Genomic DNA, 27,949 nt, shown 5'->3' with positions numbered 1-27,949 from the left:
CTGCTGCTGGGCTAGGGAGGTAACTCAGGGGTAAGGTGCTTGCCTTCTGTGGTATTTAGTTTTGTTTGCCAACATGATAGGGCCTAGAGTCACTGAGGCAGCAAGTCTCTGGCACACCTGGGAGAGATTATCAACATTAGGATAGCCTCTAGCCATGCCTTCAAGGAACTAACTAGTTTAAGACAATTGCAGTGAGAAGACTCACGTCAGTTGTGGGCGGAGCCATTCTATGAGTTTTGGTCCTGGATTGTGTAAGAAGGCAATGTCAGGCCTGGTGGAGCATGCCTTTAATCCCAGTACTCCAGAGGCCGAGGCAAGTGGATCTCTGTGAGTTCGAGGCCAGCCTGGTCTACAGGGTGAGATCCAGGATAGGCACCAAAACTACACAGAGAAACCCTGTCACGAAAAAAACAAAAAACAAAACAAAACAAAAAATTACTAGCCAGACTGTTACCACAACCACCCTGTGGACACCACAAGTTGGGCTACTACCTGTGACCAAGTTGATATCCAAGGGGTGTCATGCCGATCCAGGATTCCTGCACCGCCACCTAGGACCATGGTGATGTATGGCCCAGACTGCTGCCAGGGGTCATGTCTGGGTCCATGTCTCTACTGCAGCTGGGCCCTGAGTTGATGTCCATGGCTCTTGTTGCCATGAAGAGGCCTGCACCTGAGGCCATATTGGTAGTAGAGGGTTAAGCTGCTGCCCAGGCCATATGGACCTGGGTGGCCCATGCTGCCACCAGGAGCCATGGTATTGTCTGGTCCAGAACTGCAGTCCTGGGCCACGTCTGGGTCTGTGACCCTACTGCAGCCAGGATATGTGTCTGTCCACGGTTCCTGTTACCATCAAAGGCTGAGTGGATACCTCAGGTCTGGGCTGCTACATGGGGAAATGTTGGTGTTTGGGCCACACCGCCATTTGGGCCATGCCAATCTGGGTGATCTGCAATGCCAACTAGGACCATGATGACATCTAGACATGCTGTTGCCAAGGACCATGTTTGGGTCCATGGTCCTACCTCAGCCTGAGTCTGTGCTGTCTGTGGCCCATGTTGCCACCAAAGGCCACACTGATGCCCAGGATCTGGGCCTCCACCTGTGGTCTTCTTGGTGCCCGAGGGCTGTACTGCTGCCAGGCCCATATAGACCTGATGCCCAGGATCTGGGCCTCCACCTGTGGTCTTCTTGGTGCTCGAGGGCTGTACTGCTGCCAGGCCCATATAGACCTGAGTAACGTGCCGCCACCCAGGGCCAGGGTGTCATTTGGGCCTGAGCTGAGGCTGGGGCCATGTCTGGGTCTGTGGCCCTGACACAGACAGGACCTGTGCAGATATCCGAGGCTCCTGTTGCCGTCGATGGCAGTGTGGATGCCTGGGATCCAGGTCCACACCTGGGGCCATGTGGGGGAGGGGGGTGGTGTGGGGGTTCGAGGGCCATGCTGCTGTTGGGTCCTTGCACTGCCAACTGGGACTATGGTGACATCTGAGCCCAGGCTGCTGCCAAGGACCATGTTTGGATCCATGGTTCAATCACAGCAGGGGTCTGTATTGATGTCCATGGCACATAGCACCTGTAATGGCCACTCAGACGTCAGGGACCTGGGCCACCACCTAGGGCCAGGTTAGTGTCCAAGGGTTGAGTCTCTGCCAGGGCCATGCTGATCTGAGTAGCCTGAGCTGCCACCCAGGGCCATGATGTCGTCCAGGCCTGGGCTGCTGCCAGGGGCCACGTCTGGGTCTGTGGCCCTGCTGCAGCTGTGGTGTGTGTTGATGTCTGTGGCTCCTGTTCCCACCGAAAGCCATGAGGATAGGACGGCAGAGTTGGCCCCATCCACAGCACTAGGGAGGAACTGTCCCTGTCCCTCACCAACTGCACCATTCTGGAGAGCAGGCCCTGTACCTCTCCAGGGCAGCACAGCTGCCCTGCTGGTGGGGGTGGGGGTGAGCCAGCCCTGAATACTTGAGAGTGGGAGAGCTAGCCCCACAGTCTGTCACTCAGTGGCATGGGCAAGGGAGAGATACCTGCCTTGCTCTTTGTCCCTCGTCCCTTGCCACCTACTGCAGGTGGGAAAAGCTGGTCCTGGGGCCGGGAGAGTGGAAGAGGTGACCCTGACCCTCACTGGGTGCAGCACTCGGAAGAGTGGGCCCTGCACCTTGCTGGAGCAGCATAGTAGTGCTGACCCTAGGGATGGAGGCGCAGGTGATCAGGCGCCTAGAATGTGTATGGGAGACCTGGCCCCACCCTTCATCTACCATATGGTGGAATGGGCAAGGAAGAGATGACCTCCCTCCTCCTCTGCGCCTTGCTGCCTGTGGTGGGTAGGAGAGCTGGCCCTGAGGTCATCAGAGTGGGAGAGTTGGCACTGCCCCCGACTGGCTGCAGCACTAAGGAGAGCAGGCCCTGCACCTCTCCTGCAGACTTAACAGAACTGACCCCGTTGAGTGGAGCCAAGATGAACAGGGCTGGGGGGCATGAGGGCAGGAGGACTGACCCTCCCCCCTTGTCGGTCATATGGTGGCATGGGTGAGGGAAAAAATGCACTCCCTCGCCTCGGACCCTTGCCACCTGCAGCAGGTAAGAGAGCTGGCCCCAGGGCCATGAGGGTGGAAGAACTGTCCCTGCCCCCCACCAGCTGCAGCACACAGGAGAGTGGGCACGGCACCTCGCCTGGGCAGCATACTTGAGCTGACCCTGTTGGCAGGGGCACAGGGGAGCTGGGCCTGTGAGTGTGAGAGCAGGAGAGCTGCCCCCGCCCCCTCCCTGGTATGCCATGGGATGGCAAAGGTAAGGGAAATATGCCTTCACCTCCACCCCTTGGCAACCACTTGTGACAGGTGGGAAGCCATCCATGTAGGCATGAGAACCGAAGAGCTGGCCCTGCCCCTCACTAACTGCAACACTTGGAAGAGTGGGCCCTGCCCCTCACCTGGGCAAAACAGTAGAGCTGGCCCTGGTAGTGAGTGCTGGTGAGCTGGACCTGAGGGTGTGAGAGCAGGAGAATTGGCCCCTGCTCCTTGCTGTCTGCTACACTGGTAGCTGAGGCAGTGCTGGAGGGCTCCCCTGGGTGGTGACAATGAGGGAAAGCTGGCGGGTTGATCAACCCAGCTACCACCCAGGCCCAGAACTACGAGGTAGCCCATCCCAACACCCACCTCATCTATGGAGCATGTGAAGGGGACAAACCTACAAGTCCAAAGCTGCAGGAGCTCCATGACACAAGGCAACAACAGGATATCCAAGAGGAGTCCTAGTGAGGGCCCAGTAGCGAGGGTGTAACAGAAGCCAGAGGCCTCGAACCAGACCAATGACCCATTGCAATGAACACTTACAAATAGATATATGGATTAAAGGGTATACTGTGTGACTCACTGAATTTTTGTTGCTGTGTTTTGGTTTTACTTTTTTTTTTTTGTTTGTTTGTTTGTTTTGGTGGGGAGGTTGCAAGGAGACGTGAGATGAGTGTGTTAGCATTTAGGCACCTGTACTGGCCTGCCCTTAGGGTCCTGACAGGATATACCTCAGCTGCAGTCACTGAGAGCACCTCCTGTGTGAATCTGCTACATTTCCTTATAAAAGGCGGGCCTTGTACACCTCCCATCTCTTTCTCCTTTCTCTTTCCTTTCCTCATCCCCAGGGACCGGTCCCTGTCCCCTTCTCTGCCCCTTTTCTTCCCTCCCCTCAATAAATCTCCTACGTGGGCCCTGTTGTATGGTGTGACTCCTTCCCACCATTTTTAAAATACAACAGAGTGGGATCAGGATGTGAAATCCACAAAGAATGAATAAAAAGTTAAAAAAAACTATTAGCCAGACATGGCGACATTCACCTTTAATCTCAGCACTCGGGAGGCAGAGGCAAGTGAATCTCTGTGAGTTCAAGGCCAGCCTGGTCTACATTGAGAGTGCCAGGCCAGACAGGGCTATATAGTGAGACCTTGTCTCAAAAGTAAAACAATTATTTATGTGTATGAGTGTTGATTCACTTTCATGTGTGTCTGCACCATGTGCATGTTTGGTCCCTGAGGAAAGCAGAAGAGGGTTTAAGATCCCCTGGAGTTAGAGTTAAGGACAATTAACATGCCAGGATGTGGGGTGTTGGGAACCGAACCCATGTCCCCTGGAAGAGCAGCAAGTACTCTTAACTAACGAGCCCTTTCTCTAGCCTGTTTGTTTTGAGAGAGGATCTCGCTAAGTAGCCCAAACTGGCCTCAGACTTTTGATCTTTCTGCTTCTACCACGTCAGTGCTTTGGGAATTTTCTTATCAGATTGTCTGACTCCAGACACAAACTGTCAGTTATGCAGCTAAAATGTCTCCCTGGCTGGGGCTCATCTTCTCACTCTTTTGGCAGGATTTGGTAATAGTGCACAGAAGTTACTAATTTTAATAACTTACTTTCAATTGTTTCCTTTGTTCTTCCCGCTGTTTATGTCCAGCATCTCTATATTCAGGCCAGAACTTTTCCCTACATCATCCTGTAGAAGTTTCTTGCTTTTTTAAGAAAGGGTCTTATGTCAGGTATGGTGGCACACAACTTTAATCCCAGGGTTTGGGAGGCAGAGGTAGGCAGATCTCTGGTAGTTCAAGGCCAGCCTGGTCTACAGACCAAGTTCCAGGGGACAGACTCCAAAGCTACACAGAGAAACCCTGTCTCAAAAAACAAACAAACAAACAAACAACAACAACAAAAAAAGAAAGGGTCCTACTGTGTATCCCTAGTTGGCCATGGAACTCACTATATAGACAGGCCTGGCCTTGAATTTGTAGATGATCTTCTTGCATTTTAAGATTAGAGGTTTAGATGGGCGGTGGTGGAGCACGCCTTTAATCCCAGCACTTTGGAGGCAGAGGCAGGTGGATCTTTGTGAGTTCAAGGCCAGCCTGAAATATATAGAAATCTGCTTGCCTCTGTTTCCTGAGTGCTGCCAAACTGATTTTTATATGTAGTAAGGAAAACCAGAAAGGTAGGCTTGATGGCACATGGGCAAAATTCTAGTCCTTGGATGGCAGAGGCAGGAGGATCACTTGAGCCCAGGTGTTCCAGGCCAGCTAAGGCAATGTACAGAGACTTGTTCTCCAAAACAAAACAAACGAAGCCCTAAAACAAACAAAAATACAGCCTTTCACTGGGAACCTACTCACTGTCCCAGTGATCCTTGGTTACCTTGTTGTATGGGCTCCAGCTTTCAGGATAAGAATTTGGTGAGCTGTCTCCACCGGTCCAGAGGGCCACAGCTGTGGGTTCCCTCACCATGAGTCCTCTGACCCTAATCCCAAAGAAGAAAGGACAGGAACACTTGGCTCGATGTTTCAAATATTTATTTTAAACATAAGCTGGGGCCTGGGCAGTGGGGAGTGAAACTCTGGCCTGTGGCCTGATCACCAAAACCAAAGGATGAGGGTTAGGGAAGTGACAGTGGCTATGAGGCCTGGAAGGGGACATGGGGGGGCTTTGGAGAACTTCCGAAAGACCTGATTAGGTGGCCGCTTGGTCACCTTCAAGTATGTGTTCTGGTGTTTTTCCTGGGGCTGAGGTTGGAGGTGGGAGTGGCAGGTGTTACTCAGCTGCCTGTCTGGAAACTTGACCTCCACAGGGCTCTGCCCCCTGCTCTTTTCTCTCACCTGCGGAAGGAGGAGTCAACGGTAAGACACTCCCACCGCTCCAATGCTCCACCAGTGAACCGCCTATGTGTGAAGGCCAATCTCTCTTCTTCTTTTTTTTTTTTTTTTTTTGGTTTTTGGAAACGGTTTCTCTGTGTAGACCTGATTGGCCTAGAACTCACATATCTATAGACCAGGTTGGCTTTGAATGCAGAGATCCACCTGCCTCTGCCTCCCAAATGCTGGGAATAAAGGCATGCGCCACCAGCACCAGCTAGTGATGGCCAATCCTAATTGTTGATTTGAGGACACTTGTAATCAAGTAAAACCCAAGCACCCGGACAATCCTGTGAGAGATTTTCTTTCTTTCTTTCTTTTTTTTTTTTACATTGTTAATGACATTTTTATGTGCACTGGTGTTTTGCTTGCATGTATGTCTGTGTGAGGGATCTGTGAGATTCTTTGGAATTGGAGATACAGACAGTTGCCAGCTGCCTTGTGGGTGCTGGGAATTGAACCTGGGTCCTCAGGAAGAGCAGTCAGTGCTCTGAACTGCTGAACCATCTCTATTACCTCCAGAAATTTTTCTTTTCTTTTTTTAACTTTAGTTTATTTCTTTTCTTTTAGGGTTTTTTGTTTGTTTTGTTTTTGTTTTTGTTTTTGTTTTTGTTTTGAAACAGGGTTTCTCTGTGTAGCCCTGGCTGTCCTGGATCTCGCTCTGTAGACCAGGCTGGCACTGAACTCACTAAGATCCACCTCCCTCTGCCACCCAAGTGCTGGGATTAAAGGTGTGTGCCATCACTGCCTGGCCAGAGATTTTTCTTGATTGGATCATCTGAGGTAGGAAGACTTACCCGCTAAATCTTGGCCAACACTTTTTGGTGGCTGTCCAAATAAAAGAATATGGAAGATGATGTTTTCACTGTTTGTCTGCTTGCCCCCACGAGCTGGAGAGTTCATAATCCTGTTGCTGAGGCATTTTTTCACTACGTCTTGAGGATTTTTGTTTGGTTTGGTTTGGTTTTTTGTTTTTTCGAGACAGAGTTTCTTTGTGTAGCTTTGGAGCCTATCCTGGAACTCACTCTGTAGACCAGGCTGGCCTCTGAACTCACAGAGATCCACCTGCCTCTGTCTCCCGAGTGCTGGGATTAAAGGCGTGCACCACCACCGCCTGGCTTTTCCCTACTTCTTTGGGATTCTGATATAAACTGAAGATCAGCGATCTCCAGGAATCCTCTGGGACTTCAGCCCTAGATGGAGACAGCTGAGACATCCAGTCTTGTGGACTGAACAACTACTCCATTCTTGGCCTTTCCATCAGGAGACACCCATTGTTGGACTACTCGGACCACTGCCTGTAAAACATGCATTAATGTCCCACCCCATGTTGTGTATATATATATACATGTGTGTGTGTTCTCTATCAGTTCTGCTCCTTCAGAGAGGCATGACTAATACACTATCCCTTCCTTACAACCAGCAGACCTGTTCCACCTGTCCGAAGACCCGAAGCAGGTTTCCTCGAAGGACACCTTGCAGCTCCTGTTCACTCCAGCCCCGCCTCAGCAACTCCTCGATGAGCACTGGGTATGTAGACACGTCCTCCAGCCCCTGAGGGAACCTGTGCAAATACCCACGGTGAGACCTTGGCTCTGATCCTCTGTCCCACCAGCCCCAGGCACATATGACCAAAATTTAGGGCCAAGTTATTTAGATTAATGAACACAACTTTAGAAGCTCTTTACAGATTGAGTTCCTGTGGCTACACCCAGCTCACAACAGATCTTCTGGGCTGGGGAGTGGTGCATGAACGAGATTCCTTTAGCCTGGGAGTGGGGAGAGGAGACGTGGACTGGAGACCAGAGCGTGTAGTGTAGAGATCTGAAGGATGTTGACTTTTGAATGGGGAACTAAGGTTTAAAACTTCTGCCGTTGCACCCCAGCCCAGGGGAAACACTCACCTTCCAGATCCATCATAGTTTCCACCAATCCCAATGAACTCAGAGCCAATGACGGTCCTGATGTGATCAAAATGATCTAGAAAGTAGAGGATGGTAGAAGAGTTAGCAATCGGGAGAACTTCTAATCTGAGCAGTTCAGTCCTGGCCAGTTACCCGGTTCACCTCTGGGTGGCAGTGAAGAGCTGAGTTTATAGTCCCTGGAAGGTCTGCCATTGCCCAGCACGTGCTAGACTATCAGAGCTGTCAGAGAGCCCTGGTGGCTGCAGTTCAAGTCAGAACTGCACAGAGTTGAGGTCTGTGCGGGGGCGGGGCAGAGAGATGGCTCTGTGGTTCAGGGCACTGGCTGCCCTTCCAGAGGACCCAGGTTCAATTCCTAACAACCACATGGTGGCTCACAACTACCTGTTACTCCAGTTCCAGGGAACCTGACATTGTCTCTGGCCTCCAAATCTCCACGGGGCACCAGGGATGCACATGGTACACAGACATACATGTAGGGGAAATACCCATAAACATTTTGTTTGTTTGTTTGGTTCATTGTTTTTTTTTTTTTTTTGAGACAGGGTTTCTCTGTGTAGTTTTGGTGCCTATCCTGGATCACTCTGTATACCAGGCTGGCCTCGAACTCACAGAGATCCACCTGGCTCTGCCTCCCCAGTGCTGGGATCAAAGGCGTGCACCACTACTGCTTGGCTTTTTTTGTTTTTTTAAATTAAATCAGCAGCCCTCCTATACACAAATGATGAAAGGGCTGAGAAAGAAATCAGAGAAACATCACCCTTTACAATAGCCACAAATAATATAAAATACCTTGGAATAACACTAACTAAACAAGTGAAGGACCTGTTTGATAAGAACTTTAAGTCTCTAAAGAAAGAAACTGAACAAGATATCAGAAAATGGAAGGATCGCCCATGCTTATGGATAGGTAGGATTAACATAGTAAAAATGGCAATCTTACCAAAAGCAATCTACAGATTCAATGCAATCCGCATCAAAATCCCAACACAATTCTTCACAGACTGGGAAAGAACAATACTCAACTTCATATGGAAAAACAAAAGACTCAGGATAGCTAAAAGAATCCTGTATAATAAAACAACCTCTGGAGGCATCACCATCCCTGACCTCAAGCTCTACTATAGAGCTATAGTAATAAAAACAGCTTGGTACTGGTATAAAAACCGACATACAGACCAATGGAATCGAATTGAAGACCCTGACATTAATCCACGTACATATGAACACCTGATTTTTGACAAAGAAGCCAAAACTATACAATGGAAAAAAGAAAGTATCTTCAACAAATGGTGCTGGCATAACTGGATGTCAACATGTAAAAGATTGCAAATAGATCCATATCTGTCACCATGTACAAAACTCAAGTCCAAGTAGATCAAAGACCTCAACATAAATCCAGTTAAACTTAACTAGATAGAAGAGGAAGTAGGAAGTACTCTTGAACACATTGGCACAGGAGGTCACTTCCTAAATATAACACCAGTAGCACAGACACTGAGAGCAACAATTAATAAATGGGACCTCTTGAAACTGAGAAGCTTTTGTAGGGCAAAAGACACAGTCAATAAGACAAAAAGACAGCCTACAGAATGGGAAAAGACCTTCACCAACCCCACATCTGACAGAGGACTGATCTCCAAAGTATATAAAGAACTCAAGAAACTAGACATCAAAATACTGAACAATCCAATTAAAAAATGGGCTAAAGAGCTAAACAGAGAATTCTCAAAAGAAGAATCTCAAATGGCTGAAAGGCATTTAAAGAAATGCTCAACATCCTTAGTCACCAGAGAAATGCAAATCAAAACAACTTACACCTGTCAGAATGGCTAAGATCAAAAACACTAATGACAGTCTATGCTGGAGAGGATGCAGAGCAAGGAGAACACTCCTCCACTGTTGGTGGGAGTACAAACTTGTACAACCACTGTGGAAATCAGTATGGTAGTTTTCTCAGAAAATTGGGAATCGATCTACCTCTAGACCCAGCCATACCACTCTTGGGCATATACCCAAGGAATGCTCAATCATACCACAAGGATACATGCTCAACTATATTCATAGCAGCATTATTTGTAATAGCCAGAACCTGGAAACAACTTAGATGCCTGTCAACTGAAGAATGGATTAAGAAAATGTGGTACATATACACAATGGAGTACTATTCAGAAGAGAAAAACAATGACATCATGAGGTTTGCAGGCAAATGGATGGAACTAGAAAATATCCTGAGTGAGGTAACCCAGACCTAGAAAGACAAACATGGTATGTACTCACTCATAAGTGGATACTAGCTATAAAGCAAAGAACAATCAGACTGCAACCCACAGAACCAGGGAGGCTACCTAGCAGGGGGGACCCTAGGATGACTGTGGCTTATAATAAGTTTTGGTTTTACTCAATCACTGCTTTAGTGAAACATTTCACTATTAGGATAAGAATTTGTACAGTATCAAGCTGATAATAGAAAAATAAGTAAGTAAATAAAAATGAAAAGAAGAGGAGGAAGAGAAGGAGGAGGAGGAGGAGGAGTTGAGGTGGGTGGGACTTACCTGCCACAGTGGACACATTAGCAAGCAGACTGCACTGCAGCACCCCCATGGACAGTGTCACCATCACGATGCCACCATTCTTTTTCTGGAGGGACAGACAAAGGGACAGTCAGTCCAGCCCCACTGGACGGCTAGTGTGCTTCCCTTATTGGGGGGACCCCTGCAGGACAGCAATCCAGAAGAACCTTTTCTTCTGAGTTTGGGGGTCCCTGGGTGAAACTGATTTGGACCTGGGTTTCAGAGATGGAGGAATGTTAATCAGCCTGACAGCTTTCTTCACTTAGGGTCAAAACTCCCAGTCGGACCTGGTGGCACATGCCTATAAGCCCAGCCCTTGGGAGGCTGAGGCAGAGGTATTACAAGGTCCAGGTCAGACAGGACTATTTATGTAAGAGGCCCTACCATAAACAAACAAACAAGACTCTTCCTCCTCTTCCATTCCTTTTTGGATTTGTGAGGTAGGATTTTGCTATGCAGCACAGACTGGCCTCAACTCATGATCCTCCTACCTCCACATCTCACGTGCTAAGGCTGTAGTCATGTGCCATCATGCTTGGCTTTCAGACCCTCAAGATAGTCAAATGTACTGGCACATGCCTTAAGTCCTAGCAACTGGGAGGCAGAGGCAGGCATAGCTCTGCAAGTTCAAGGCCATCCTGGTCCACATATTGAGTTCTAGTGAACCCAGAGTCAAATAATGAGACCCTGTCTCCAAAAAATGGAAAAAACCTAGGCAGTGGTGGTGTATACCTTTATCCCAGCACTTGGTAGGCAGAGGCAGGTGGATCTCCATGAGTTTGAGGCCACCCTGTCCTACAGAGCAAGTTCTAGGAAGCTGAAGCCTCACATGGAACCCTCTCTTGAAAAAAAAAAAAAAAGAAGAAAGAAAGAAAGAAAAGGCCAGGCATGGCTGCACAGGCCTTTAATCCCAGCACTTGGGAGGCAGAGGCAGGCGGATCTCTGTGAGTTTGAGGCTAGCCTGGGCTACAGAGTGAGTTTCTCTAGATGAAGTGTACTTAGGCTGGTGTTTTGAGGGCCCAGGTGGCTACTCACCAGAAGCTGCAGGATGTCATCAGGGACATTCAGCAAACTGTCACACACGGCTCTAGCTGCCGAGTGGGAGAAGATCACAGGAGCCTGAGACACCTGCAGGGTCCGCTTCACTAAGGTGTCTGAGGCATGAGACAAGTCTATCATCATACCCAGGCGGTTCATTTCTTCGACTACTCTCTGCAGGGATAATTGGGTTTGGGAGGGAGCAGAGGGTGTCAGGGCGCAAAGATGTGTGCAAGTATCTGCAGAAAACACACAGGGTGGGGAATGGCAGGAGTCCGCACCTCACCAAAGCTTGTCAAGCCACTGATGTTAGTGTAGAAGTTGTGTCTCAACTTTGTGGCACTCTCTGCCCTGCAAGACAGTCAAGAGAAAGCACATCTTGCTGGCTATAGCATGGCCATCAGTGACTGGAGGTGGGGGTGGGGGCTCTGTTTATCTATCCCACATCTAGAACAGATGAGGACCAGGGCCAGCTACTTCGTGGAAGTATGAGGGACCTGCTGGGAGACCAGCCTCCCCCAGGTGACCATTGTATCTTCATTTCTTTCGTCAGGCCCATGCCAGGGAGAGACGTTTCCTCACCACACTGTCCACCACCACGCCCCCGGAACCAGGCACTGTGCTCACCAGGGTGTGCTGCAGGTGAAGGTGAGTGTCAGGTAACGCACTCCTAGCTGGTAGAAACTGCGCAACACCGAGAGGCTAGTGTCCAGTGAGTGACCTCCTTCTACACCGATGAGGCAGGCCAGCTTCTGAGTGTTCTTCAGACCTAGAAATGGGCCGTGAGTCACACAACCACATGCCAAGAAATGAACCGCCAGTGTCAATCCCAGGCTATGTCCCAGCTCACCTTTAGTCGAGGTCACAAGCTCCAGCTCAGGGTATGCAGCGCACATTCGGTGAATGAGGTCGATCTGTTCCAGGGCAAGGCGCACAGCATCCCGGTCCTGGGTTTGGCATGGGATGTAGGCTGACCAGAACTAGAGGTAGGTCCAGAGGTCCACAATGAAGCCAGTATGGTTGGTCTCCAAACCCTTAGGCCCACCATTCCTGCCTCAGCCCCTCCAGTACCCATTTAACTCAACGGCTCCCCATAGTATCCTCATGACTATTAAATGCTTGGCCGCCAGTGAACAAGGTGTGGACCAATGACATACAGCTGTCTGTCCATGATTCTGTGTGAATGTCCCAGGCAAGGCTATTCTATCGTTTGTCGTTCTGAACCTCAACCTCCACACTCACCGGGGATTTTTCTGGTTGTTTTCTATGTATTTCCACTGAACCTGAGCATCTATGCACCTCACCTGTGTTGGCCTTCAAAGTCCTTATACACCCTTGCTTGTGTTTGCATGGTGGTTGCTGTGGTCCCAACACTCCCGTTACTGTAGCACTGTGTTACCTGGGCACCAACAAGGCCATCTCGAAGCCTATCCAAGCTGGTCTGGCCATGGGTGAAATTGCGCAGATTCACATCCTGCAGCTTGTTCTGGAAACGTTCTCTCAGGAGCAGAGGCAGGTCGTTATGGCTGGAGAGGTTGTGGTCAGTGTGAGCGCGTGGCCTCCAGGTCAGGACAGGAGCTTCAGCCCGGGTCTTGTCTCCCCCCACCGTCTCACAAATATGGACCCCCTCTCCCCCCTCCCCCCGCCCTCCATCCCACCATCAATAGCCTAGGGGTAAGCTTAGCCCTCTTTTTTGTTTGTTTGTTTGTTTGTTGTTGTTTTTTCGAGATAGGGTTTCTCTGTGAAACAGTCCTGGCTGTCCTGGCACTCTCTCAGTAGCCCAGGCTGGCCTCGAACTCACAGAGATCCTCCTGCCTCTGCCTCCGGAGTGCTGGGATTAAAGGCGTGCGCCACCACCGCCCGGCAAGCTTAGCCCTCGTAGGCCCCACACCCGCACACACGCACCCGTCCACAAGCGGGAAGTCTCGCATCAGGGCCCGGGCTTGCTCTCGAAGGCGAGGGTCACTGGTTGCGCCTGGTGTGGTGGAGGCATTGGGAGTGCCTGCCGCGGTACTGGTCCTGGAGGCCCCCGGTGTGGTCAGAACGCTGGAGGAGCTCGGAGTGGTCTGGGTGCAGGTTACCCACAGAGTCGGAACCAGAAGTAGCATGCCCAGCAGGCACAGCCAGTGCCCGAGAGGCCGCAGGCCGAGCGCGCGGGGACCCTCAACACCCGCGGGCTGCATGCTGCTCATTCTCGGTCTCAAGAGCCTGAGAAGGGCAGGGATAGGGCAGAGGGTGACAATGGGGGTTCGGACCTTCGATTCAGGGTCCCTAGGACAGGGCCTCGCTCGGAAAAGCTTCCAGTTACACGGCTGTGCAACGGACGCTCTGGAACTTTCCACGCCTAGAAGCGCAGTCGCTAGAGGGCACCACCGCGCTTCCGCTCCCCCAAACGGAAGGGCGCCCCCTTGGGCCTGGCGGGTCTCTGCTTTCTACTCGCTCACTGCTCCTGGTTTCTGGCTGAGTTGAAGGAGGAGGAAGAAGACTTGTGGGGAACAACAGGCAGGGGCCTAGGAATCTAACTAATCTCACCCCGCTAGCCAGACGTATGTGTATTAGCGCCCGAATGTGCCCTACCCTCAATGGGGTCAAATATTCCATATTAGGCTAAGCACCGTTTTGAGTAGTAAATTAGATCTGTGTGGGTTTTGCTAGGTTTTAATCTTGTTTTTGTGGTGAGGTCTCACTATGTTGCCTGCCGGGGGCTGGTCTGGAACTCCTGAACTCAAGCTACCGACAGTATGCGTACTGTCATCTAGGGAGTACACCCGCCACTAACAGAGGAGCTATTGCCTAGCTAGGTGTGTAATCCCAGCAATCAGAAGGTAAAGGCAGGGCTGTGAGTTTGAAGCCAGTTTGGGCTAAATAGCAATATCCTGCATGGGGTGGGGTGGGGTGGGGCACATACATAGCCATGCATAGTAGCTCACATCCATAATCCCAGCACTTAGAAGATTGAGGCATGAGGATTTCAGAGCATTCAAGGCCAACCTGGGCTATACAGAATCCCAGGCCGGGCTGAACTATAGAGTAAGACCCTATCTCAAACCAAGCAACAACAAACACAGGATTCTCTGTTGAGGAACCTGTGTCTGCATTTGACTGTACCTTTTCCTAAACATTCCTCTCCCTCCCAAAACGCCTCTTCCAATATACACTAAAACTGTTTCTTAATAAATTTCTAGGGCTGGAGAGATGGCTCAGTGGTTGAGAGCACTGTCTTCTCTTCTAGAGGTCCCGAGTTCAATTCTCAGCAACCACATGGTGGCTCACAACCATCTATAGTGGGATCTGATGCCCTCTTCTGGCGTGCAGGAATATGTGCAGACAAAGCACTCATACATATAAAATACACAAACAAAATAACAACAACAACAATAATAATCAATTTCTACTATTCTCATAAAGAAAGTGAAGGGCATCACTGAGTGCAAGCACTTGCTGTGCCACATACTACCTAAGTTCTGTGCCCATATCTCATTTTAAAAAAAGAGCTAGATGCAGTGGCATGTGTCTGTAACCCCAGCAACCCTGCAGGAGGATGGGACGCCGACACAGAATCTCCGGGAAGCATAGCAACAGAAACAAGAAAGACCCGGCCACAGTAGGGTGGAAGTTGAGAACAGACTTCCAAAAGTTGTCTTCTGACCTCAATAGGAATGTCGTGGTATGTAGTCACTGCCCTCTTTCTTTCACACACATACTCATAATAAAATAACTTTTTACAAAAGGAAATGAAAAATATAGAATGTAATTCAGTGGTAGAGTGAGTACCTAACAAGTATGGTGGCCTAGGTTTAAACCCACTGCCATATTTAAGTAGATAAGGACATTTTAAAAAACTATCTTCTACGGGTAGTGGTGGTTCACACCTTTAACTCCAGCACTTGGGAGGCTGAGTCAGGTGGATCTCTGTGAGTTGAGGGTCAGCCTGGTCTACAAAGAGAGTTCCAGGACAGACACAGAGAAATCCTGTCTCAAAAACAAATGAAAAACAAAACAAAAAAACCTATTTTCTTTGCTAAGTATAGTGGCACATACCTTTAATCCTAGCACCAAGGAAGCTGAGGTGAGTAGCTCTCTGAGATAGAGACTAGCCTGAGTCTGCAGAGTGAGTTCCAGGCTAGCCAGGGCTGCAGAGGGAGACCCTGTCTTTAAAAAAAAAAAATCTTCCGGGCTGGAGAGATGGCTCAGAGGTTAAGAGCACTGACTGCTCTTCTAGAGGTCCTGAGTTCAATTCCCAGTAACCACATGGTGGCTCACAACCATCTATAATAAGATCTGGTGCCCTCTTTGGGCATGTAGGCAGAACACTGTATACATAATAAATAAATTAATCTTTAAAAAAAATCTTCTTGAAGGCAGAAAAACATTTGGACGATATCAAAGAGGGTTGGGAGAGCAGTCCAGTGGAAGATCACATACCTAGAAGGATTGAAGTCCTGGATTTGATAACTAGTAAACCTCTCTCCACCCCAATTAAATGGCAAGGATCCAGGGAGGCTGTAAGTGCAAGCAAATGAGACCTACCTTTGGGTTGTTTCTTCCTCTGGGGACATACGGAGCCAAAGACCCACATTCAACATGAAGGGCACCCTGATAAATATGTTCTTTGTTTTGAGCTGGAACATGAGAAACACATCCTAGAAGGATAGATGATTCAGAATTAGTGTCCCTAGACATGCTGCAATCATGTTTAATAAGCAATTACTTCTTTTTTTTTTTTTTTAAGATCTATTTATTTATTATGTACAGTGTTCTGTCTGCATGTATACCTGCACGCCAGAAGAGGGCACCAGATCTCTTTATAGATGGTTCTGAGCCATCATGTGGTTGCTGGGAATTGAACTCTGTGCCTCTGGAAGATCAACCAGTGCTCTTAACCTCTGAGTCATCTCTCCAGCCCCAATTACTTCTTTTCTTATTCTTCTCTCGTACATTACATACTGACTGCAGTTCCCCCTCCCTCCACACCTTCCAGTCCCCCCTCCCCATCTCCCCTGACCCCATATCCACTCCTCCTCCGTTTCCCTTCAGAAAAGAACAAGCCTTCCAGGGATATCAACTGAACATGGCATAACAATTTACAATAAGACCAGGCACAAACCCTTATATCAAGGCTGGACCAGGCAACCCAGTAGGAGGAAAAGGGTCCCAAGAGCAGGCAAAAGAGCCAGAGACACCCCCACTCCCACTGTTAGGAGTCCTACAAGAATACCAAGCTACACAACCATAACATATATGCAAAGGACCTGTCTCAGACCCATACAGGCTCCATGATTTCCGATTCAGTCTCTGTGAGCCCCTATGAGCCCTGCTTAATTGATTCTGTGTGCTGTGTTCTTATGGTGTCCTTGGCCTCTCTGACTTCTACAATCCCCCACTCCCACCCTACCCCACCCCCCATTCAGCAGGGTTCCCCGAGCTCCACCTAATGTTTGGCTGTGGGTCTCTGCATCTGCTAAGTAATAACTTCTTAACTTCTGGTAGAGCGACCTAATCTCTGCTAAAGATGGAAACGATGCTGGGGCGTGAACTCCTGGAATCACATTGCTTAGACTCTTTGCCAAAAGGGTCACTCAGCAGACATTGGCAGAGGAGGAAAGCAGGGTGTCTTTCTTGTTCCTGTTCCTCTCATCACTCTCAAGAGAAGCAGTTGGCTCTACTTGTCAGTTTCTTTGGGCTGTTACAGACCAGCCTTGGCATGAGGGCATCTCTACCTGCAGGGCAGACTTAGAGCCCCATGACATGGATATGCTGGTATGTGCCTATAATTCCAATACTCAGGAGGCTGAGACAGGAGGATTGTCACAAGTCTGAAGATAGCCGGGATTACATAGCAAGATTGTCTCAAAAAAGAAAAAAAAAAAAAGAATTAAAAAAAATTAAGCTCCAGCACCATAAGGCCCTTTAAGTATCTAGTTCCCACAAGCACCCCACCTTTCCCTGCTTCTACAATCTAGAAAAGTGCATACAACTTTCCAAATTCATCTTCTGAGCTCACTTCAGTGGCACCTTTGAGTCTTTCTGGCAACTATGTAATCAGATCCCTCTATTTTAAATGCCAAGAGCAGCTGGGCACAGTAGTTCATGCCCATAATCCCGGCAATTGGAAGCCCGAGGCAGGAAAAGTGTCTTGAATTAAAGGGCATTCTGAACTACACAATGACTTTAGGCCAAGCTAGGCCCTAGACTTTGTTTCCAAATAAACAAAGCCTAAGCAATAAATAAATCAAAAATTAAAAATAAAGACAACACTATTAAAACTTACTAAACACCGGGTGGTGGTGGTGCCTCCAAAACTACACAGAGAGACCCTGTCTCAAAAAACCAAACCAAAACAAAACTTACTAAACACCAGTTCAGATAAAGCCAAAAATGGAGCCTGAAGCAAAAGGAAGAAATTGTTCTAATACGTTGAACAGGCTGTTATGTGAGTGTGTGTAGGAGAGGCAGGACGGATGCTAGTCCATTAGCCAACCCCACCCGTCTATCTATCGAACAAGGGTGGACTGAGCATCCATCATATGCCATCCAGTGCTCCTGAAGTCACTTGGAAACTAAAAGATGAGACAAACTGGACTGATGGAGTACACCTGTAATGTCAGAACCCCAGAAGCAGAAGCAAAATGATGCTAGCAAATTTGAGGCTAGCCTAGTCTATATACTGAACTCCAAGCTATCCAGGGATACATAGCAAGACTTTGTCCTTAAAAAAAAAAAAAAAAAGAAAAGAAAGAAAAAGAAAGAAAGAAATAGGGCGGGCATTGGTGGTGTGGTGGCTCATGCCTATAATCCCAGCACTTGTTAATCTGATAAAAGGATCAAGGCCAGCTTGGACCATAGCGGATTGTGTGCAAACCTGGAGCCATATAGCCCTGCCTGGAAGAAAGAAAAATAAGCGCCGTTCTGTTAGACAAAGTGATCAAGGGAAGGCTTCAGCAGAGACAGTAGTGAGGGAGTCATGGGAGCTGGAGAGAAAGCTTTCCTGGAGGAAACAGCATGTACAAATATTGTGAGACAGAAATGAGGCCAACCTGTTCCAGCCGCAGTGGAAAGGACTAATATGGCCAGTGAGGAAAGATAGAGAGGAATGGATGATGTGATTGGAGTAGGTGTTGGACAGGAGGGCTGCTTTTGTCTTAGGTCTGAAGGGAAGTAATAGGAGGAACCTAAACAAGATAGTTAAGAACTCTGATGTAGATGCTGAGGTTACTGCGGATGCAGCAAGCTATGCAATAAGGTGATGAGTGTGGACAAAGGAAAGTCTCTCAGCAGTAAGGCAGACAGTTACTCCTAAGGAAGGGGAAGGAGACCTGTCAGCAGAGAAAGAACAGCATAGAGTTGGGGGTGTGTATTCCAAGAATCCCCACATCAGCAACCTGGACCAGGAGGCAGCTACCATAAGCAACTCACCATCTTTAGTACTAGTCAGCCTACCCTGGAGACAGCACAGAGGCCAGAGCAGTTAGACTGATGCTTCTTCCTCAGGCAAGACCAGGAGGTTCCTATACCCTTAGCTAGAGGGTGGAAGTACAGGCCCTGGGGCTCCCAGAGTCTTCTCAATGAAAGTCTCTATTAGCCCACCACAGTACCTCTGGTAGCTGGTGTGATGGAGACCAATTTGGGGTTACTGAAGAGAGCCAGCAGGATGGCGATTCTGAAACAGGAGACAAAAACAAAACAAACAAGCAAACAAACTCACTTGGGGCTCTTAAGAGGGGCTGGGGAGATGACTCAGTGCTTAAGAGCACTTGCTCTTGCAGAGGACCTGGGTTCTGTTTCCAGCACCTATATAGTGGTTCACAACCATCTGTAATTCCAGATCCAGGGGATCTGATGAGACACCTGGCACACACATGGTGCACACTCATACATAAAGGCAAAATTCTTACACATAAAATAAATAGGTGCTGGAGAGATGGCTCAGAGATTAAGAGCACTGGCTGCTCTTCCAGAAGACCCGGGTTCAATTCCCAGCACCCACATGGCAGCTGACATAAAATAATTAATTTAAAAGAGGGATGCTAGATCCTAGCACTCACTAGTTTTTAGGGTGAAGGCCCAGAAATACATAGTTAAAAGCTTCCAATAGCTGACCACATCAGTGCATGTCTATAGTCTAGCTACTTAGGAGGCTGAAGCAGGAGGATTGCCTGAGGCACAACCTGAAGGACAGGTTAAGTAATAGAAGGCTTCCACACCTCTAAACAAACAGGTAAATAAAAACTTCCCCAAGTTACCAGTATACAGGAATCAAGGAACAGAGGAACACACTCAGTGACACTGTAAGATGTAATTAGTAAACTCAAAAACATGGAAAATGGGGTGAGAGGAGCTGGGGGAGGGGAAACTGTGACAGAATACAGCATATGAAAAAATATCTTCAATAAAAAAATTAAAAGACAACAAAACAAAGCACATAGAAAATACTAAGGGCAAACCCAGTAATCTTTTCCGATGTCAGTTTCATACTGAGTGTGATGGTGCACTCCTTTAATCCCAATGCTCCACTGAACAGGCAAGTGGATCTCCGTGAGTTAGAGGCCAGCATGGTTTACATAGAGAGTTCTAGGCCAGCCAGGGCTATATTGTGAGACCCTGTCTCAAAAACAAAACAAAGCCAATCGCAAGGAAACATTAATTCTTTTTAAGGGGGAAGACCCACCTACAGATTAAGTCATGACAACTGCATACAATATGGAATATCTTTCTAATACTAAGATTCAAAAAATCAGTTATAAAAATTGGGCAGTCATGGAAATTTGAACTTGACAGTTTAGAACAATGATGATGTTTATGAAGCTGGCATAGTGATACCTGTAATCCTAGTACTTGGGAGACTGAGGCAGAATTGCAGTGAGTTTGAGGTCACCCTGGGGTGCATAGTGATACCTGTAATCCTAGTACTTGGGAGACTGAGGCAGAATTGCAGTGAGTTTGAGGTCACCCTGGGGTGCATAGTAATTTCTGTTCCAATCTGAGTTAGAAAGTGAGACTCTGTGCAAAACAAACAAACAAAGGAATGAATGAATGAATGAATGAATAAAAGCACCCAGCACTTGAAAGGCAGAAGCAAGGTGAGTTCCTTGACAGCCAGAGCTAATGAGACCCTGTCTCAAAACAAAACAAAATAAATAAAAAAAGCATTGTTAGCTTTTTAAAGATACTTTAATAATGTGATGAGTTTGTTTGTTTGTTTTTTAAGGTCTCTGACTTTTTTTATCCATGCTTAAAATGGGTGAAATAAATGTCTGTGATTTACCTTAACCTTTTCTTTTTCAGAGCTGTTGCTCAAATCTAGGGCTCTGGACATGATAGGCAAGCATCCTGCTACTGAGCCAGATGCTTCTAAGTGCTGGGATTATAGCTGTGTGCCAGCAGACCTGGAGCCTCTTTTTTTTTTTTTTTTTTTTTTAAAGACAGCATCTCATGTAGCACAGGCTGGCCTCATATTCAGTATGTAGCCAAGGATGACCTTGAATTTATGATCCTCTCAATTCCACCTCCCAAATGAAAGAATTTGAAGACTGTGCCCACCCTAGCCATGTTTGCACAATGCTGAGGAAGGAAACGGGGACTTTGCGAATGCTAGGTGAACACTCTGAGACAGCCACAGCCTCATCCTCAGCCCCACTGAGGGAGGACTCTTAGATTCTCTTGAGTCCTCAATTGTAAAAGGCTGAGAGTTCCATCAGTGTACTCTTGGGTCAGAATAAAGTCAAGAAAAGCCTGTCTGGCCAGGCATGGTGGTGCATGCCTTTAATCACAACCAGGGTGGGAAGAGTTCTTAACGAATTCATCTTGCACCGTTTTTCCAAACATACTCATTAAAGCTCAGAAACGGCAGACCTTTAGAAGTCCCTCTCATTTGTGGGAGGAGAAACAGGGGGTCTCAACTGCAGCTGGCTTGAGGCTCCGCCATCCTTTATGGAGATGGGCCACACATGCTGGCCTCCCACAGCTGCCACTGGCTCCCCAGAAGCCCAGGGTCTTTACAGACGCACCCTTCAAGGGGACCCACAGCAGTGACGGGCAGAGCTGTGTCTGGGATGCCAAGCAGACAGGAGGGCTTCAGTCAGAACCAGAAAGGGGTGCCAGAGGAAGGGCTCTGCGGCACGGAGCGCGGAGCAGAAGTGACTGACGCGTTCTGGTTCTCTCTGCAGCACCCGTGCCTCCCACAGCTCCTCCTTCCCCGGGATACTACCATGTCCTCTACAAAGAGCATGCACAAGCCCAGATGGCCTGGCATGGAGAGACATACTGCCTGATTGGAGGCTACCGTGTCTATGGGGATGCTCCGCTGGCCACCCCTGCAAAGGCTGAGGAAGAGAAGCCAGCACCCAGGCGGGCTCTCAAGAGACAGAGAGTTCAGGAAGAGTCAGACCAAGATCTAGGCTGTCCTAGTGCCAAAATTCCTCGCCTGAAAATGAACCATGGTGGCAAAGGGGTATCCCCATAGAAGCATGCTGCTTGAGCTTCTCTGCCCAGAGGACAGGCTGGTAGCTGCCTCAGAGGGCTGAGCCCTCTTCAGCGATGACCTCCACTGACCACCGATGTAGAGAGGACCTTAGCTGTTCTTTCTGCCCATGCCCTCTCCAGTCAGGAACCCACTCGCATGCCAACCAGCCACGAGCAAGAAGCCTCAGAGAGGAGCAGCTGTTCTGAACAGCCCACCCTCCCTCAGTCTTCTAGAGTCTCTTCTTGGGCAGGAAAAAGGAACAGTCTGCTGTGAGTTGAGGGGACAAGTGCAGAGAGAGGATACAGAGGGCCCAAGCTGGGGCTGTCTCTAGGAGTAGACCTCTGCTCTGAATCCTGCCAGCAGCCAGCAGCAGCACAAGCCAGGAGCGGCTGCACTTCCTAAAACTAGAAGAAAGAGCAGTGGCTGACCAAGGAGGCTCCTGCCTAAGGTCTCAGGGGGCAGCTGAAGAGCCCCAGGGAGACCTGCTAGCTGGAGTGAGAAGACTGTGGACGAAGTCCAGCAAACCCTCCCCCTCCTCCTACAGAGACAGACACTTTTCTTTATTTCCAGCCCATTTTGGAAACAGTAGGATCCTTTGCCCAATAAAATGTTTTTCTGTGACAGTGTTTGAGTTGAAATTCAACTTATTCAATGCCAAGCCTCAAACCTCTCTTTTCTCTTAAAGTGTATTCCTACACAGAGGACCTGGGATTTCTGCCTTCAAAAAGGACACTTGACAGGTACATCTTCTGTACGACTCTTACAAATGGTGGTGATTCAAATGAGGCAAGACCCAGTTCTTTAAGAAATGGAAAGGTTGGGATGTACTCAGTGGTAGCCTGTGCACTTTAATATGCACGAGCGCCGGGTGGTGGTGGCGCACGCCTGTAATCCCAGAACTCAGGAGGCAGAGGCAGGTGGATCTCTGTGAGTTCGAGGCCAGCCTGGTCTACAGAGCTAGTCCAGGACAAGCTCCAAAGCTACAGAGAAATCCTGTCTCAAAAAAACAAAAATATGCACGAGGACCTGGGTTCAATTATGGGGACAGTAGGAGGGAGAGAGAAAAGAAAAGGTGGCATGCTTTGGTGTCTGTTATTTCTTTTACTTTTATTTATGAATGTTTGCATGAATACCATGAGTATGCAGCACTGGCAGAGGCCAGAAGAGACCCTGAAACTGGAGTAATAGTTGTGAGCTGCTTTGTGGGTGCCGAGAACCATGTGAGTGCTCTTAACCTCTGAACCATTTCTGCCATTAGGTTGCATTTTTGAGCTTCCAGCCAGGTTTCTTTTATCTCTGCTGTCTTGGTGTAGGAGTGCTGGGTTATAGATGTGTGTTAGCCCATCCAGATTTTTTTTTTTTTTGGCTTTTCAAGACAGGGTTTCTCTGTGTAGCCCTGTCTGTCCTAGAACTTGCTCTGTAGACCAGGCTGCCTTTGAACTCAGAGATCCTCTTGCCTCTGCCTTCCCAGTGCTGGGATTAAAGGTGTGGGCCATCACATCTGGTCCCATCTAGCTTCTTTAGTGAGTTTCAAGGGTGGAACTCAGGTCCTCAAGCTTATGCAGCAGTCACTTTTACCCCGAGACATCTTTTCTCCCTTAACGTTTTATTGATTCTTTGTGAATTTCATATCATGCCCTCCAATTCCACTCATCTCCCTGTACCTCCATATCCACCCTCTGCCCTTGCAACTTCCCGCTGCAAAAAAATAAAAATAAAAAGATAAAAAATAAAATAAATAAACGAATAAAAAATGAAAAAAAAAATCTCACCGTGGAAGCTTCGATGTGTCATGGTGTGTTGCCAGTCAGTCCCTTTTGCCCAAACAGCTTGACTTGCTAGTGTTCATTGCAATGCGTCACTGGAGTGGTTCGAGGCCTCTGGCTCCTGCTACACTATCAGTACTAGATCCTCACCAGGACTCCTCTTGGATATCCTGTTGTTGCCCTGTGCCATGGAGACCCTACAGCTTTGGTTCTGCAGGACTGACCCCTTCGTACACTAGCAGTTTTTAGATAGGGAAGATGTTGGGGTGGGCCAACTCAAAGCCCTGGATCTGGGCCTGGGTGTTAGCTGAGTTGGTCAGTCCACCCACTCTCCTATGCCCAAGCCACAGGGCAGTTCTCTTGCTTTGCCCAGGGTAGCTGGCTAGGGGCAGGCACGGCTCCTCCGCCCTCACACCACCAGGGCCAGCTCTCTGGCACTGCCCTGGTGATGGGTGGGGCCAGCTCTCCCACTCTCAAACCCTTGGGCTGCTCTCCCACATTGCCCAGAAGAGGTGCAGGGGAAGCTCTCCCATCTGCCACAGGTGGTGAGGGGTGTGGCTACCTCTCTCTTGCCCACACCACTGTGTGGCGGTCAGGGATGGGGCTAGCTCTCTCAAGTGCACAGGCCATTCTACTTCTTTCTCTACCATCTTTCCATCATGTACCTGCTGGTTATAATGGCACTCCCCACCTCCGCCAGAGGTGGGCAGGGCCTCTCCAATGTTTCTCACACTTGGCCCACACCATGTGAATGTGGGCAGGGGCATTTCAGGTGTCTTCTTCCCCCACCCCCGCCAGGTGTCCTTTTCACACCTAGGGCCCACCCATGGGTGTTCTCCACCCACCTGAGCCAAGTGGCACCAGATGGGTCCATGGTTGTCTATTGAAATATCTTGACGGGCTGGAGAGATGGCTCAGAGGTTAAGAGCACTGACTGTTCTTCCAGAGGCCCTGAGTTCAATTCCCAGCAACCACATGGAGGCTCACAACCATCTGTAATGAGATCTGGTGCCCTCTTCTGGCATGTAGGCAGAACACTGTATACATAATAAATAAATTAATCTTAAAAAAAAAAAAAAAAGAAAGAAAGAAACATCTTGAGCCGGGCAGTGGTGGCGCACGCCGAGGCAGATGGATCTCTGTGAGTTCGAGGCCAGCCTGAGCTACAGATTGAGTTTCAGGATAGGCTCCAAAGCTAACACAGAGAAATCTTGTCTAGAAAAACCAAAAAAAAAAAAAAAAACCCAAAAAAACAAACAAACAAACAAACAAACAAACTTGACCAGCTCCTCTAATGCATTTTTTTTTTTTTTTTTTTTTTTGGTTTTTCGAGACAGGGTTTCCCTGTGTAGCTTTGCGCCTTTCCTGGAACTCACTTGGTAGCCCAGGCTGGCCTTGAACTCACGGAGATCCGCCTGGCTCTGCCTCCCGAGTGCTGGAATTAAAGGCGTGCGCCACCACCGCCCGGCTCCTCTAATGCATTTTTAAATTGCAAACATTTTCAGAAAATTAAATTGTTGAATACATAGTACAAAAACTAAAAGTAAGTGCATTGAAATTCACATTATTTGGACCAAGAAGAAGGCTCAGTTGGTGATGTGCCTGAGGTGCAAGCATGGGAACCTAAATTCAACCTCTAGAACCCATAATTAAAACAAAACACAGTGAGTGCTGTTTGTGCTGGTCATCCCAGCTCTGCAGAGGTGGAAACAGCTGGATCCCTGAGGCTCCCTGCTCAGCCAGTCTCGCCTGCTTGGGGGTTCCAGGCCCGCAGAGACCCTGTCTCACAAAAAGGGTGGCTGGCTCCTGAAAAAGCATCTGAAGTTTACCTCTGACCTCCACATGTATACCCACCCACACATGAACCCCCCAACACACCACATTATTTTATATTTATATAGTTCATTTAAACCCAAATCAGAATTTATTATATTTTACATTGCTAGCTGGCTTCCCCCCACCCCACAATCTCACGCTGTAGCAAAGCTGGTCTGGAATTCACTGTGAAGACCAGGTTGGCCTTGAACTCTTGTCAATCCTTCTACCTCAGTCTACCAAGTACTGGGATTACAAACATAAGCCACAACAGCAATATTGTTTTTCTTTTTCTTTCTCTTTTTTTTTTTCAGTTTTTTGAGACAAGTTTTCTCTGTGTAGCCCTGGCTGTTCTAGAACTTGCTCAGTAGACCTGGCTGGTCTTGAACTCATACAGATAGGCCTGCCTCTGCCTCCCAAGTGCTGGGATTAAAGGCATGAGCCACTACCGCCTGGCTATTTTTCTTTTCTTTACTTTTTTTTTTTAAGATTTATTTATTTATTATGTATACAGTGTTCTGCTTGCATCTATCCCTTCAGGTCAGAAGCGGACACCAGATCTCATTACAGATGGTTGTGAGCCTCCATGTGGTTGCTGGGAATTGAACTCAGGACCTCTGGAAGAGCAGCCAGTGCTCTTGACCTCTGAGCCATCTCTCTAGCCCTATTTTTCCTTTCTTAATAGAAGCAAATTCAATAACTTTACAAAACCCTACTTTTTTTGTTTACCTCCTATTCATTCTTTCTTATTTCTGTTTGTGTGTGCATGTGGATGGGGGTATGTAGGTATTTGCATGTGTGTATGTTTGTATATGTCTGAGGTCAATCTCAGTGTTCTCCCTCAGGAGCATCCCCTGTGAGTTTGTGTTGTTTGTCTTTAGACAGGGTCTCCCATCTGATCTGGAGTTTGGGGATTAGGTTAGGCTGTCTGTCTGTCTGATCAGTGAGACCCATGGATCTGTCAGTCTTTAACTCTCCAGTTACAGCTCTGAGGGGAAAGGCTTCCCCTATGGAAGTGTTACAGCTCTGAGGGGAAGCTATCCTGGCAGTCCTGAGCCAAGGAATACCACAAAGTCACACTGCACAACAAACCTCACACAAGAAATTTATTGGGAGAGACACAAGAGGGTGGCTGCCTCTGCCTGGGCGAAAAGCAGCAGGACGCTGAGCTGGAAACCAAGCGGACAGGCTTATACAGGGTTTCTTGAGGGAGGAGTTTTCCAGGGTAGAGATTTCCAGGGTGGGGATTGTTGAGATTTCAAGCCAAGCTCAGGGATTGGTCGGGTTTCGTAGGTTTTCAAACCCGGAAGTGGTCTTAGACCTTTCACTCTATATATATCATAATGCCATAACAATGGGCTTTCTTCTTTCCTTTTTTCCTTTTTCCTTTTTCTTTTTTCCCCTTTCCCCTTCCCTTCCCTTCCCTTCCCTTCCCTTCCCTTCCCCTCCCCTCCCCTCCCCTCCCCTCTCCTCCCTTCCCCTTCACTCCCCTTTCCCTTTCCCCTTCCCTTCCCTTCCCTTCCCTTCCCTTCCCTTCCCTTCCCTTCCCCTCCCCTCCACTTTCCCTTTCCCCTTCCCCTCCCTCCCTCCCTCCCTCCCTCCCTTCCTTTTTTTTTCTTTCTTTAATGTGTAAAAGTATTTTGCCTGCATGTATATATGTGTATCACATGTGTGCCTGGTGTCCATGGAGGTCAGAAGAAGGTGTTGGATCTCCTGGAACAAGTTATGTATGGTTGTGAGCCACTGTTTGGCTGCTGAGAATCAAAAACAATTCCTCAGGAAGAGCATCCAGTGCTCTTAACTACTGAGCCATCTCCAGGCCTGGGGCTTTTTGTTTGTTTTTTGTTTTGTTTTGTTTTGTTTTTTTGAGACAAGGTTTCTCTGTGTAACACTGGCTGTTCTGGAATTTGCTTTTTAGACCAGTCTGGCCTCGAACTCAAGGCGTGCACCACCATGCTTGGTTGGGGCTTTTTAAATTTTGAGTTTGAGGAATTGAATTCGGGTCCTCACGCTTGCGTATAGGGCACACACTTTACTGACTGAGGTATCTTCCCAGCTTTCATTTTTTTATTTGTTTATTTTTCTTATGAGACATGTTCCCATGTATCACAGTCTGGTTACACAGCTCAGGCTGACCTTGAAATTTCTGCTCTTCCCGCCTCTGCCTCTCAAGTGCTGGAGTCACAGGTGTGCATCACCAAGCCTGGTTTTATGCAGTGCTGGGGGTCAAACCCTCCTGGCAAGGCAAGCGCTCTACCAACTAAGCTACATCAGCACCCCAGTATTAGCTCTTACTGTTATCTATTATTATTACTGCAGTTGCTATTAATTTCCACTCAGGCCCTGGGAGTAGGGTAGAATGGATACCTAAATAGTTTGTACCTGGTAGAGAGGAACTTCCTGGGGCCTGAGAGATCACCACATCAAAGTTAGTCCAACCATCAAACAGGCCCATCACCCACTATGTGTTGTGAGCTTTGTCCAAAGAAGAATGAAGGTTACTCATGATCCAGTGAGGTTCCCTTCTTAGGAATCTAAAGAATTCTCTGAGAGATTGTATTGTGGGGGTCAGTGGTTCAGTTTGTGGATTGAGATGAAATACTCAGAAAGACCCCTAAATTCTAGACCTCTTCCCTGAAGCCAGACCCACCCCACTGGCTTCATCTGGTGCTGACCCCAACCACCTGGGTTGTGCAGATCACTCACAACTT

The 27,949-nt window shown here is 48.2% G+C and overlaps 1 protein-coding gene across 1 annotated transcript; it reads right to left on the bottom strand.

Annotated features, from left to right (window-relative positions):
- Positions 1–5,306: 5,306 nt before the first annotated feature.
- LOC131911768 (dipeptidase 3-like) lies at positions 5,307–13,557 on the bottom strand. Its single transcript, XM_059264093.1, has 10 exons — positions 13,101–13,557; positions 12,595–12,721; positions 12,046–12,175; positions 11,823–11,964; positions 11,477–11,546; positions 11,193–11,369; positions 10,140–10,224; positions 7,567–7,642; positions 7,091–7,226; positions 5,307–5,626 (listed from the first exon to the last, which is right to left on the bottom strand). Exons 1-10 carry the CDS (start codon positions 13,385–13,387, stop codon positions 5,384–5,386), a joined length of 1,473 nt encoding a protein of 490 aa, XP_059120076.1. The 5' UTR covers positions 13,388–13,557; the 3' UTR covers positions 5,307–5,383.
- Between the last annotated feature and the right edge of the window lie 14,392 nt (positions 13,558–27,949).

Source organism: Peromyscus eremicus, chromosome 5, assembly GCF_949786415.1.
Source record: "Peromyscus eremicus chromosome 5, PerEre_H2_v1, whole genome shotgun sequence".
Lineage (NCBI taxonomy): Eukaryota > Metazoa > Chordata > Mammalia > Rodentia > Cricetidae > Peromyscus > Peromyscus eremicus.
The sequence above is the reverse complement of the archived record's forward strand: the minus strand, read 5'-3'. Positions and strand labels throughout refer to the sequence as shown.

Coding starts and splice junctions, on each gene's coding strand:
- LOC131911768 (XM_059264093.1), bottom strand. CDS start 13,387: ATGAGCAGCATGCAGCCCGCGGGTGTTGAGGGTCCCCGCGCGCTCGGC. Junction 12,176..12,594: donor ATGGCCTTGTTGGTGCCCAG/GTAACACAGTGC, acceptor ACCTACCTCTAG/TTCTGGTCAGCCTACATCCC. Junction 7,643..10,139: donor TAATGTGTCCACTGTGGCAG/GTAAGTCCCACC, acceptor TCTACTTTCTAG/ATCATTTTGATCACATCAGG.